We start from the raw sequence: 15,011 nt of genomic DNA, 5'->3' as shown, positions 1-15,011 counted from the left end.
CTTCAATATGCATAGGTTATTGTCTACTCTATAGGTAAAATGCACTAAATACTGGGCATACTCAATTTTCATGTTACGTTGATTTGGAAGAACAGAAGATGTTTCTTTAGTACCAAGGGCTGCACATTTATAAAGCTGGTTCTTCTGTGCAATCAATCACTTTGTTAAAGTCAGCAGATTGTTGACTAGTGGTTTTGAAGTGGTAAGGCCATGACCGAACATCTCTACAGCTTTATTTTTATGACCAGCTGTTCAGGGTCAAGAGTGACAGCTGCACTTAAAATTATTTTTGTTCAAAATTACTGTTGAATTTCTTGATAATCAAGGTGGTTTTCACTTTTGTTCATAACAATTAAATAAATAGCAAAACTAAGGAGAGACAACTATCAGGAAGGACTGAAACGGTTCAGATTCTTTTCTCTGAAAAAAAAGGCTGATGGGGTAAAAGTAGGAAAGATAATTCTACTTGTGGGGGAGCTGAGGAGTCCAAAACTGAAGGTAATAATCTAAGGTAGCCCTTAATACATTCAACGGAGAATTAAAGAGAAACTTCTGAACCAGAGAATGTGCAGTCCAACACCACAGGGAGCAGTGGAGGTGCACAGCAGGGATATAACTGAAGAGGAAATTTTAAAAAATGAAGGAGGAATGGCTAGAAAACCATGCTGATATAGTTGAGAGATAGGCAAGGTGGCCCATGTGGAGCATTGCTCAATGAGGCTAAATCTCTATCATTCATTCTATGCAATTTCCACATAAAGCAACAAAGCCCTCCTATCAATTTTGGATCACTATTTTTAAAATATTACTACATAAATACACTTTTAACAATGTTTCTTTTTCAATTTTATTATACATATATATGCTTAAAGATACAAAGACAATTGAAAAGAACTTCACAAATATAAAACACTTGAGGTCAACATTTAAGCATCCATTAACTGCTTCACTGGTTCCCTTTAGAATGCAATACCCAAGATTGACAGCAGTTGGCCTGCTCTGAGTCCACTCATGACTTCACGTTTCAGTAAAATGGGTATATCAAATCAAATTTGGCAGGAAGCTTGCATTCTGCACAACTTTATGTATTTGCCTACTTTTAGAACCAGGTTACCGAACATTTTGAATTATACACCACAGTTCCTTTGGCAGTTTTCCCAACTGATGGGATTTATTTCAAACTACATCTGGGCATTCCTCCAACCATACAGTGCCATCTTCCAACCAAGGGTGGGCAACCTGCTCCCACATTTCTGCCAATTCCACTACAAAGATGCTATTTTGGAAAAATAATTCCACATACATTTGCCCTCTTGTAGAAAGGTCACAAAGCATTCAAGCAACAGTGCAGCTTTTGGCTCAGCTACCTTGAACAAAAATTATGAAAAATTATTCAGTATACAGTTCTCAATACTATCCTTCTAGACAGGTGAAACTCCCTCAAGCTGAGGGAATGACCATGGGCATTTAAAACAAAAATAATTTACTGACTGCAATCCTTAATTTAGGCAAAAGTTAAGAACAATTACAATTATCAAATACATGTACAAGGCATTCCTTTACTCTTGCCTGTAGTGAGTTTCTAGTCTCACCTAATCTAATTTTCCCAAGAGAAAATAAAGCACGCCCCTATTTGGTAGAAGGGGGAAAGGTGATCTATATAAAATTCAGACTATGCTTGGATTTTTAGCATGAGATTACAGAGTAAAATTGGTAGGTTTCTCACCTACTGAATCGTTCAAAGAGCAAGTTGCAGCTGATAGCCTGTCTTTACCACATATTTACTTCTGGCATCAAGTTCGTTTAGATTGGAGTGGTGCTGGAAAGGCACAGCAGGTCAGGCAGCATCCGAGGAGCAGGAAAATCAACGTTTCGGGCAAAAGCCCTTCATCAGGAATGGACGCAGGGAGCCCCCAGGGTGGAGAGATAAGTGGGGGGTGGGGTGAGGTGGGGATATGGTAGCAAAGAGTACAATAGGTGAATGGGGTGGGGATGGAGGTGATAGGTCAGAGAGGAGAGTGGACCGGATAGGTGGGAAGGGAGATTGGCAGGTAGGACAGGTCATGAAGACAGTGCTGAATTGGAAGGTTGGAACTGGGATAAGGTGGGGGGGGGGGGGGGGGGGGGAATTGAGGAAACTGGTGAAATCCACATTAATGCCCTGGGGTTGAAGTGTCATCTGGAACACTTCAACCCAATCTCCCTTCTCACCTATCTGCTGCACTCTCCCCTCTGACCTATCACCTCCAACCCCACCCGCATTCACCTACTGTACTCTTTGCTACCTTTCCCCCATCTCTTCTGTTTCCAAAACTTTCACGAGAAAGCTTATAAAGCTTTGGAATAAGAAAAAGTTCATTTTTAGAAAATATAAAAGTAGTACAGCTGTAAAATAAACTCATCTGCAACTAATGTAGAGTTGCTGCAGGTAAGTCCTTTTGACAGTTTTGTTAACATTTTAAACTATTTGAGGACCAACATTTTGACAGAGCAATTTAATTCAGATCTTTTTGAAAAAATAAGCAATTGTATGAATAATAATGATCTGCACATGCTCACTGAACTTGATTTTGAGATAATGATTGGAAGAGGAGAAGTGGAGAATGTCAGGGTGCGTTTTCAATCAAAAGAGAACAATTTAAACATGACTAGGAATTAAGACAAGACAAATGAACTGCTTGAACTTTACCCAGTGGTACTGATTCAGGTTTCACTATAATCTATCAAAAACATGTAAATGTCAAATTTACATGAAATTGATTTAATTATATTCAGCCAATACTTTTAATTAAATTTTTCAAGTTTACAGGTGATGAAAGTGACAGTGGGGGAGCATTTTGGCACCAGTGATCATAGTTCGATTAATTTTAAAATAGTTACGGAGAGGGACAAAGGTTGTTCACAGGTTCAAGTTCTAAACTGGGACAAGACGAATTTTGATGGAATTAGACAGGAGCTTTATAGAGAATTATATGGGTTCAGTGGTCAGCACTGCTGCCTCACAGTACCAGGGACCCAGGTTCAATTCCAGCCTCAGGCAACGGTCTGTGTGGAACCTGCACATTGTCCCAGTGTCTGTGTGGGTTTCCTCTGGGTGCTCTGGTTTCCTTCCACAATCCAAAGATGTGCAGATCAGGAGAGCTGGCCATACTATATTGCCCATAGTGTTAGGTGGTTAGTCAGAAGAAAATAGGTTTGAGTGGGTTACTCTTTGGAGGGTTGGTGTCGACTTGTTGAGCTGAAGGGCTTGTTTCCACACTGTAGGGAATCTAATCTAATCTAAGATTGCTGAGGTTGATTGGAGTAGCTTGTTTGCAAGCAAGGGGACCTCTGGCAGTTTGCAGGAATAGGGAACCCTGGATGACAAGAGGTATTGAGGCTTTGACCAGAAAAGAGGCGGCTGCGTGGCTCAGGTACAAAGCAGCTGGTTTCAAGAGAATCCATGGAGGTATGCAAGGAATACAGGAATTTACTGAAAAAGGAAATCAGGAGGGCAAAAAAAAAGGGCATGAGATAGCCTTGGCTGAGAAGATTAGGCTGAATCCAAAGAGGTACTTGAAGTATATTAAAGAAAAAAGAACAAGAGAGAGAATAGGGCCCCTCAAGGAGTTCAGGTTCACAGTTCTCTGAAAGGAGTCACAGGTAGACAGTGCAGTACAGGCTTCTTTTGGCACACTGGCCTTCATCAGGCAGGGCACTGAATATAGAAGTTAGGAAGTTATGTTGCAGTTATGCAGGACATTGGTGAGGCCGCACTTACAGTATCGTGTTCAGTTCTGGTCACATTGTTATAGGAAGGATGTTATGAAACTGGAAAGACTGCAGAAGAAATTTAAAAGAATGTTGTTTGGACTCAATGGTCTGAGTTACAGGGATAGGTTGGATAAGCTCAGACTTTTTGCTTTAGAGTGGAGACGACCGAGGGGGACCTTATTGAGGTGCATTAGATCATGAGGCACTGATAGGGCGAATGCACTCCATCCTTTTCCAAGGGCTCGGGAATCAAGGACTAGAGGTTAGAGAGGAAAGAATAAAATGGAACCGAGGGGCAACTTGTTTTTAAACAGAGGGTGGTACATATATGGAACGCAATGTCAGTGGAAACAGTTGAGGCAAGTACATTAACAACATTTTAAAAAGACATTTGGACAAATACATGGATAGGAAAAAAGGATATAGATCAAGTGCAGGAAAATGGGGATAGCGTGGCCGGACATTTTGGTTGGCATGGACCAGTTACCATGCTGTATAACTCTATAACATTCAATCTGTTAAACAAAGGATGATGAAAAATAAATTATTTTACCAAAAGGTTGCAAAGATAACCTCAAGTTGTCCTTTTCTGTGTGACAGATTTAATTGGTTAGTGTTTCTTTTTAATTTTAAATGTTACTAGCACTTCAACAACAAAAAAAAATACCTTAATGAAGCTAAAAACCATAATATGAAAATATTTGTTCAATCGTTAATACAGGAAGGGAAAATCTGTGTGTGACACATTAATTCCAAATTTATTGACAATTTAAGATACCAAATACCATCTAAATACAGAACGGAAAACCAAGAATACTATTTTATGTACGCCCCAGAAAATTTACAATTGATAACTGGAAAAATACAGCAAATTTGAAGCAATACAGCAATTTAATCAATGCTCAAATTTAAACCACAATCACCAAATCTGACATAATAAACCCATCTCTCAAAAAAAAACTAATACCTGTACATCAAAAAAAGAGACAGAAGTTGATCTCTTCTCATTCTTACCAAACTTATTTGTTCTACTTGTGAAAATATTTTCTTTCCATGCTGTATCTGTACTCAATTGAGCAACCTTCCAGTGCACTTTATAAAAAGAACAGACAAGAACATGGCAGAGGACATATAACGTGGAAAAACGTGAGGTTATTCACTTTGGTAGGAGAAAAGGATGTGCAGAACATCTTTTTTTTAAAATGGTAACAGTTTGGGAAGTTAGATGTTCAAAAGGAACCCAGGTGTTCTTGCAGATAAGATTGAAGGGTAATATACAGGTGTAACAAGCTAGAAGGAAGGGCAATGGAATGTTCATTGCAGGAGTAATGAAGTCTTGCCTCAATTGTATAACAGCATGGTTTGACCACACCTGGAGTACTATGTATGTTTTGATCTCAGGAAGAATACTACCAGCATACAGAGCGTAACAAAGGTTCACCAGACTTACTCCTTGGACAGTAGGACTTCTGTACAGAGAGACTGTGCCAACTGGAACTGTATTTTTCAGTAGCATTTTGATGAATGATAGGTGATCCTATTGAAACCTACAAAATATTTAAAGGAATAGGCAAAGGAGATGGAGTTAAGATGTTGAGAGTCTAAAACTAGGGGGACAATTTTAAAATAAAGGAGGAAGCCATTTAGGTCCAATATGAAAAGGAGTTATACTACTCAGTGGGTTGTGAACATTTGGAATTCTCTACCACAAAAGGCTGTGGAGGCTCAGTCTTCGAATATGTTTAAGATGGAAACTGATACATTTTTGAATGCCAGTGGCATACATGGTTCTGGGAATGGGGTGGAAAGGTTTGAAATGTTTGATCAGCCATGATTGTATTAAATTGCACATGTGCTCAACAGGCTGAATGGCCTACATCTGTGCCAATGTAATAAAATGAATTAATGTGGCATATTTAGAGTGTACTGGCTTAAATACCTCCATAAGACCAAAGGGGAAATCCTCGAGCAATTTCTGATTAGTGGAATAATAAACCAAGTCTCACAGAAATAATTATATCACTTTTTGAAACGAGATGCTTGGAACTTAGAAATTTAAGTGAAATAGAGAACTAAGCCACATTAATTATGATATCCACCTATGCAAATTTGAGAAGGAGAAGCATGGGGGCCTCCCCTCGCCCCACTCCTTCTTCTGTCTTTTCCACCACCCAGGCCTTTCCCGATTCTCAACTACTAATACATACGTGGGGAACAACATTCATGCTCTGTCTGTCAGCAAAAGCAGCCAAAACCTTATGGTCAATCAAGCTGGGTTTCACTCTGGAATGTGAGTTGTTCAATATTTCCATCAGCTGGGATAAGATTTGCTTTTAGTTGTCATATTTCCAAACACAAAATAGGCTATCAAAAAAAAATTTATTATTCTGGATAAAACTAATTCCACACATAGTACACAACTTCAGTTACCTTAATACAAATCACCACTTTGATATGTATAATGCATTTTTCCAATACAATTTTACGACGTAACTCAAATGTTGATCCCCCAAATACATTGTAGAAGTCTATGTACAATGCAACTACTCATCAAGTTAGCTTGATATCTCATTACTCAAGCCACATTCTAAAACGTATGCTTGCTTAGCACTTGGCATCATGCTTCCAAAACAATCAAAATACTTGACTTTAATTTATACATGCTGAGAGTTGTTGGCAAAACCTGTCAATGCATTCTTCAAGGTAGCCCCAACACACATTCTCTTGTGTTAAAATATCAGAGACAAGATGTGTGTTACACTTTTATAACTGGGAGCAGAGATTGCAAATTTTATCACAAAGGAAAGGCAGTGGAGTTCCAAAGTTTTCCTCAGGGACTGTTTTACTGAAAGCCTCTGACGATTTGAAACAGTTTGTACTCAAACTGTGTCAAGTTTGCAGGACAGAAAGTCAGGATTCAACAAGAAATGAACAAGTAAATTTCTGTGAGCCTGAGAAATGTACAGAAGATGCTACAGCATCACTAGTTTCACATGTATAATGCATTTTTCCAATACAATTTTACAACGTAGATTCGATTTTGACTTTGTCCTCCAAGCATTTAAATTAATGCTGTGGTAGGGAAGCACTATGCCTATATAACCATACATGTAGAAGTTTCACTTGGACAATTTAAATCATGCAGTCTAAATACAGTTACTGTCTGGTCACTAAAATTCCAGAGTCTGGTGAATTTGTATATATATGCAGCACCAAAAAAGTTCACTCTCAGCTAGCTCCTTGGATGTGAACTACATTTCCCTATTCTTTGGAGATACCCATATATTAGACATTTATCTAAAAATAAGTTAAAGCCATTAACAACCCCATACAATACATAATCTCTCCATTACTTCGACAACTGAAATTTCATACACATTCAACTCTATTTGCAATGAGCACACAGCTCTTTTCTTTTCACAACAAAGATTCAGGTAAACTCTCTGGGCTTCCATTAATGCATTATGGCTTTAAAAATGCCCAAGTTTATTACTGTATTTCACAGTCAAAAACTCTGATCAACTGTATCAATTTCAACTTCAAATCTGAATCAGTTGCAGAGTATCTGTCAAACACATTCTGCAGAATACCTTACTAAAGGTTTGTGGATTAATTATTGGACCAGTATGGTGACAGTCGTTTTTTTGATTACATGGCTCATATAATTGTACTTATCTACAACTAATAAATTGTGTTAAATGAAACAGCGAGAAAACTGACAACAGGATTGAAGGATTACATGGTTTGCTACAAAAGGAACCTATGCATTTTGTTAAGTAAAGAACGTTTAGATCACACTGTAGAGGTCACTACTGTAATTAAAAGCATACATAACCATTTTAGGACAGTCTTAAGACCAACGCTAGTTTTTGTTTCCAGAAACATCCATAAAACTAAAAAGCATGGTGAAAGTAGGAAAAATAATACAAATAATGTATTTTATATGAACTGAACAACAGAATTTACAAACAGGTCCTCAATGTCAATTCTTACCAGAATTGACATTCTGGTGAATTCTTCTATTATAACAGCATATAGGAAACACATCATAATTCAGCATTTGCCATGTATGTTTCTTGTGGCAGGAACTCACCATAAAGCAGGGAGTTCTAAAATTAATGGTTATCCATTATAGAGCTCCTCCTCATATCAGAAATAAATAACTTACACTATTACTAACCATAACCTTTCATGTTGTAAAAGGGTTTCACAATCAGTGATGGGTAGTCAGAGTCAAACACGAAAAAAGGCCCATGCCAGCTAGGTTTCCTAGTCTCATTTGACTGCACATTTGGCCCACCTCCCTTCAAAACTTTCTAATCCATGTACCCATCCAAATGCCTTTTAAATGGTTATAATTGTAATCATTTCTACTACTTCCTCTGCCAACTTGTTCAATGCACATACCATCCTCTGCATGAAAATGTTGCCCCTTAGATCCCTTTTAAATCTTTCTGCTCTCTTAAACCAATGTCCCTTAATTTTGGATTCCCCTACCCTCAAGAAGAGATATCAGCCATTCACCTATGCCCCTCGTGATTTTATAAACCTCAAAAATCACCCTTCAACCTTTTATGCTGCAAAGTCCCAACCTATCCTTATAACTCAACTTAGTACAGCAGCTAATTCATGCACACAAGATTCCTAGAACAATAATACAAATCACTAAGTAACGTCTTTTAGTGACACTGCTATAATTCCACTGTTGTTGTTTGATACATGCCATAGGATGCATCAACACTCAGTTGAGTATGGATGGGATCTTCATTCTGATGAAAGTACCTCTGACAGTACAATACTCCCTAAATACTGCACTGAAATGCTAACTGCATTTTATGCTCAAGATTCTAGAGTACAGATTGAACTTTCAACCTTCTCACTCTGTACCAAAAATGCTTGAGAGCCCAAGTGTAAATATCACCCTTTCCCAGCTGCTTTCAGTTCTGATGAAGGACTAGAAACTTAACTATTTTTCTTTTGACAGATGCCACCGGATTGGAATTTCTCAAGCACTTTGTTTTTATAATCGAAGACAAGCGACCAGCATGCACTTAGCTCAGACAAAGTACCAAGACCCTTAGTTTATATCAAATCTTAAATTACAACGAAGTTAATTTATTGCTGCCCAACAATAGATAAAAATTTAACCAGAGCTGGATTAGAACAGCATGCCCAGATTGCATTGTAAAATAATTAAATGTACAAAATAATCCACGACAATATGCACAATCTAATTTCTTGGGAGTAGAAAGGAACAGAATGCTGGCAATATCACTTATGAATCAAGTTAAATTACTTCAAAGTGGTAAAGCGTTTTACAGCGAAATTCATGTACTGACAGAAGTTAATTTCATAAAAGTTCACACTGAAATATTAGTACTCAAATCTAGTTTGTTTATAAATCCATGTGCCCACAATGGGATTAAGCAAGGAGTCAGTCTAACTGTTCTTCACATGTCAATATGGACATTAATTCAGAAATTTAGCCCATACTTAACAAAAACTTTTTTACAACTTCAACAAACTGGGTTATATACTGCCATATACCATGTCTACTATAACAGCTGCTATAAATGTTACAATCAAAATTAAAACAAGGCAATGAAAAGATCAAACAGAATACAGATCCAATTCCATTAACCATGTACTGAGTGCAAAAGCACAAATGCTTAACCCTTTAATCTTTGATAAGAAATCTGAAAGGTACTGTGAAATGTTTGAGTACAATGCTTCCAACTTACAAGTGGGAGGGGTTAGCATTACCATGGTAACAAATCAAACAAATCTATACACAAAATATAACAGTAAAACCTCAGGCAACCATATTGCATTCAGTTTTACAGCATTAGGGAAATTACTCATCAATTCTTCCCAACATGAACATTTGCTATTCAGGCAAAAAGTTGATAAGACTATAGACCAATTTGAACTTCTTTTTTAAATATAGAGCGGAAGAAAAAGGAAACATTAAATCTTTTGAGAAATTTCTTATTAGATATGCAAGCTGTTTAGAACGGCAGATTGCCAGTATTTCTTCAGGTATAGAATCATTCGCATATGGTCAGTGACTAGTAGAATGTAATGCATGGCATTCCTGACACCCCTTGGCTGAACTAAATCAATAAAAGCTGCACGACTACAGCAAAGTGTAAAAGCAACTAAGAGCTTTAGGAAACAATTTTTCACTTAAAAAGGATACAACAAAATGGTGGCGAACATCTCAAAATAATTAAGCAAAGACACGACATTTCCAAAATGTTTTCCTGAGAACTCATTTGACAATATTCCATCTTACTGAAAAGATACACCAAAATCCCAATAGCACTTAGCAGTTTAATTGCCTTCAGTGAGGGCAAAAAGTCTTGATGGCATTAAAAGAGTTCTCGGGTTCTTTCAAAACTAAACCAGGTTGGTAAAAATAAGAATCATTGCCAAGTGGGAAGAAAAATCACTTTGCATGAACTGACCAAATAAATACTTATTTAAAAAAAATACATCTCAATTAGAAATCTTTTTAAAATTCAAATGCCCCATACACCACTTCTGAACTATCAATAAAATCTGAAAATTCCATTTTACAGTAAAGAAGTTAACTAGTGCTTTTAAACTTTGTCTCAATCACACAAAGAACCAAACAACAGAATCACACTAATGTTTATGTGGCCTCATACTTTTGTCGTGATATTTGAGAAGGTAAGTCCATGTTACAACAAAATCTACCACACATTTGAAAGGAAATTTGCTACTGCGGGGCACAAAATACATTGGATGCCTTTTGTTCAGATGCTACTTTTATTCTACTGTCAAAGCAGCTCATTTCTGACAGGATTCCTCGAAAAACATGTAGAAATGGAATTTGGACCCGATACTGGATTGGTGGTGCTGGAAGAGCACAGCAGTTCAGGCAGCATCCAAGTAGCTTCGAAATCGACGTTTCGGGCAAAAGCCGGATTTCTGATTAAGGGCTTTTGCCCGAAACGTCGATTTCGAAGCTACTTGGATGCTGCCTGAACTTCTGTGCTCTTCCAGCACCACCAATCCAGAATCTGGTTTCCAGCATCTGCAGTCATTGTTTTAACCCATTTGGACCTAATACTCAATTGTTAAACCCATACCTACCATTTCTATGGATAAAGCAATCATTTTACTAAAATTAACATTTACCTTTCATATTCACTGTTGTCTCTGTCACAGCGGGCATCCTTATGTTTCTGCCAGTCTTTTCCATGTTTACAGGTTGTTAAGAGGACAATATCCTCTGCGTTATGGACATGATATAAGGCATTCCTGGTATCAGAACCTATGCCAGTCAAATACCTTTTCCCTTTAAATACCAGTAAGTACTTTCTCAGGGGAGGGATGTTATTGAAAAGCATATAACCCTTCTCGCCTCCGGTCCTTGGGTGCTCTTTAGAAAAGAGCGGTATGGAAACGTCAAAATTGCTTCTAAAATTTTCAGTACTGATGCTGGCTTTAGCTAACATCGCCTGGCCGATATCGAATCCCAGGTCCTCCGTGTAATCGGGCCAAGTTCCAGAATAGAGATTAAAAATCAAATGGTTCCTGCCATTGTTCCACAAGTACAGACTCTGAACTTTAGTTTTTAGGTTATGTACGTACTGAGGCGAAAGCTGATCGCGATCTAAAGTGTCCAAACTTAGCACGAAGAGACAAGCCTGTCTCGGGTCCGAGGTATAAAACTTAGAGTTCTCGATGGCTGCCAGGATGTTTTGGTAACTTTCGGACATTTTCTCCCCTTTCTGCTGCGGGTAGACGTAGACTTTGAAACCGTTTTTGTGACAGAGAGAGAAGTCGAAGCAAGAGTCCATGCGGCACTTCTTGCCCTTGTAGACACTGGTGTTAATCTCCCTCTTGTGCCGGGGGGAGCCGCGTTGGCTGAACTCTTCATTCTCGGGCTGGTCCCCGACCGAGAAACTCTGCAGTGAATTGGACCACTCGGGCCAGCGGTCGGGAGCCGACGGGGAGCCATCGGCCGCAGCCCACCGCCGGCTCTGCCTCCTCGCTGCGGACAGCCGCCCGAACCGCACTCCTGCCAGGTAGATGAGCAACAGCAGACCGGCGCCGGCTGACAACAGAAGGTAGCGTTTTTTGGCCTGCATGTGTCCGATCGCAGAACCCTGGCCGCACGGGGGGAAGAGAATCGGGAGAAGTGACTAAATCAGAACCCGAGCCTCGCCGATCACCTCCAGTCCGCCATCTTCCCCCAGCCACAGAGCCCCGCACTGAATGAAAAAACTTCAACACCTTTTTCTTCTTCTTCTTTTCCCAGATCCTGTTATTCCAGCGCATGTGGGCGATTTATTTTCCCCTCTCTCTCCCCGTTTTCCCCCACCCCCCTCTCCAAACTAACTAGCTCCCCCCGCCACAACGACTACGGCGTGGCATTGCAAGATGCAGTGGGGGCGGCCGTCGCCTCCGAGCCCGCAGGTCCTCCCGGGCACCAACGGTCGGCCGCGCGCCAGCCACAGGATGCGGGACCGGCGCGTGCTGGAATCCCGTCGCGTTCTCCTCTCAGCGCGTCTCGAGCCTTTCTCTCCCCCCCCCCCCCCCCTCCTCTCCAACCGCCGGCGGCGGCGGCGGCAGCAGCAATCTCTTCCCCACCCCACCCTTCAAAATCGCCGACACTGCAACCCACACCCACCTCCCCTCCGACCAACTACCTCTCCCCTCTGCAAATTTGCGGGATTGCGCCGGAGGAGAAGGTGAGAGGGGCGCCGCTTCTTTCACCCCGAAAGGGAGAGAGAGAGAGAAAAAAAAGGGGGGGGGGGTGGAAGACCTCCCGTTGTTCGGTCTCTTTGCGGGTTTGGAGACGGAGGTCACCGGTTGAATGAGGAGAATGTCGAGCTGCGGCGCCTTCACGGCCGGTTCCTGCCAGGGCCACCGAACCCTGTGTGTGAGCTGCGCCAGCACCGCCGCCTAGACCCGGTGTTCATTGTCAAAGCAACCCCCGGATGGATGGATACATAGACAGACAACCAGCCACTCAACCCCCGCCAGAGTCAGTGCAGGGCCATTGGGCTGCGTCACTTCCTCACACACCCGCTGCGCCCAATGGGACTGCGAGCAGGCGGGGCCTAGAAGGGGGTATTTTGGGGGAAGCCCATTCATGGGGAAGTGAGTGAGTGTTGCAGAATGGAGGGTATGCAGTTGTGAGTGATAAACTCATTCAGCTTTCACCGCAGAACGATTGGCCCAGCTACCTCTGCATGTTTTGCTTTATTGACCAACCGTGCCACACATATGGGGCATGATATGTCATTTTGTATTTTTTTTTAAAAAACGATGTTTTATTTCTGGGCTGATTATTTTGCTGCTTATTCCAATCGTGTTTTCAGTATCAGGAAGCGGAATAGGCTTAATTATTTCCGCCCCCTCATGCTTCATTAACAAGCCAGTCTGATTCCGTTACGAATCAACATTCTTCCCGTATCTATTCGTTTCATGGCGGGGGTGGGGGGAGATTTTGCTTTTAAATCCTAATCTCTGCTGTGTGCGTGGGAACGCAGCTGCCTGACACGGTTCCACAGCTGCACTGTATCGAAACTCACTGCATATGTAGTCAACCCAGATTGTGCTCAGCTTCACGAAAAACTGTTAAATCCAAACATGAATGAAATTTGCAAATTCAACCCCGTTCAGGGATGTGGTACTCCAATCCTATACGGTTTGAGTTAGCAGGATAATCCAGATTATTTCATATTTGAAGTGCGATTTATAATGTGTTAACTCAAGAAGAAAACGGCTGTAAAACCCGTTCAGATTTAGGACTGCTTTGAATTATTGAGTCAACTCGATATTTTCAGCATTCGAAAGATACAGGGCGTTTTACATTCAAACAAATACGTGGAAGATTTAATCCCTAATCTGGACGAAAGTGAGGACTGCAGATGCTGGAGATCAGAGTCTAGGTTAGAGTGGTGCTGGAAAAGCACAGCAGGTCAGGCAGCATCCGAGGAGCAGGAAAATCGACGTTTCGGGCAAAAGCCCTTCATCAGGAATGAGGCAGGGAAGGGCTTTTGCCCGAAACGCCGATTTTCCTGTTCCTCGGATGCTGCCTGACCTGCTGTGCTTTTCCAGCACCACTCTTAATCCCTAATTTGCCTCGAATGAGTTTTTTTTATCAGCAGAAAGGTGCACACGAAAATAACAGCAAAAGAACTATTGATCCACTAAACCTATCTCAGTCATGTTGCAATTGATTCACTTTTTTTAAAATCAATGCTGCCCACCTACCAGCAGCTTCTTCCCCTCCTCGAAGAAAAAAACAAGGTGAACTCAGGTGAAAAAAAAAACTCTGGAACGTTGCTCTCCGACCTTGAAAACGATGAAAACAAGTTCCAGCTTGATACAGAGGTATACTAATCACAGAACAACTTGTTCCAAAGGTTAATTGCCCCTTGCAGAAATAAACCGCACCCGATCACCAAACTGGACATGGGGTGAGGGGAAGAAAGGTAATCTCCTTTTCTGAATTATGTGGATGAAAAATTAAAATTGGATTAAGTTCTGCGCTGTTACCTTCCGTTGTAAAATACCTTTCTTGCACAACTCCTGGAGGGCGACCAGCATAAGTAGAACCAGACTTCATAAATTATTTCAGAAAGCAGAAATAAGAGAACATTAGAGGAAAGAAGTATGTTCACAGTGCGTTAAATTTATCTTCAGGTGAAATAAAAAAGAGAAGTTAAGCGCTTTTCACGTCAACTGGGTGTCTCAAATGTTTTGCAGCCAATTTAGTACTTTTTAAAAGTGTAATCAGTAAATGATAGGATATCAGTTTGCTCCTAGGACTCTCTACGTCATGCATTCCTGAATTAAACCACAATATCAAGTGAAAGCACGGAAATGAACGCAAATGGAGAGAAAAAGGAGGGCAAAAGAAAAATAAAGGCTCCAAACGATTAGTTACAGAGCCAAAGTTAATGGAAACGTGAGATTGGTTTGCCTACCTGCTGTTTTGCCGGATGATTCATGTTGCAGCGAAGAAGCGCAAATACAAATATCTTACAAAAAAGTGCTAAACAGTTTATTTATGCCCAGGGATTTTGACTTCAAAAACTACGTGTCTGAACGTAAGCAAGCAAGCCACACTCATAAACAACGGTCTTTTTGCACTGTTAACTCCTGGGTAAAATACAATAGAACAATTTCCCTTTTATAGTTGGATAGCTTTGTTATTGATAATGAATAACAACAAGACTATAAAAGTACAAAGTCTAGGAGGGTGGTTGTGGTAG

General features: G+C 40.5%; 1 protein-coding gene across 1 annotated transcript in view; it reads right to left on the bottom strand.

Annotated features, from left to right (window-relative positions):
* LOC140477399 (exostosin-1-like) overlaps positions 1-12,317 on the bottom strand; it is a 166,366-nt gene extending 154,049 nt beyond the window's left edge. The window contains exon 1 of the mRNA XM_072571221.1: positions 10,918-12,317. Within this exon, the coding sequence (XP_072427322.1) occupies positions 10,918-11,873 (956 nt within the window). The 5' untranslated portion in view covers positions 11,874-12,317. The remainder of the gene's footprint in view (positions 1-10,917) is intronic.
* Between the last annotated feature and the right edge of the window lie 2,694 nt (positions 12,318-15,011).

Source organism: Chiloscyllium punctatum, chromosome 5, assembly GCF_047496795.1.
Source record: "Chiloscyllium punctatum isolate Juve2018m chromosome 5, sChiPun1.3, whole genome shotgun sequence".
In the NCBI taxonomy this organism is placed as follows: domain Eukaryota; kingdom Metazoa; phylum Chordata; class Chondrichthyes; order Orectolobiformes; family Hemiscylliidae; genus Chiloscyllium; species Chiloscyllium punctatum.
This window is presented reverse-complemented; position numbering and strand designations above follow the sequence as displayed.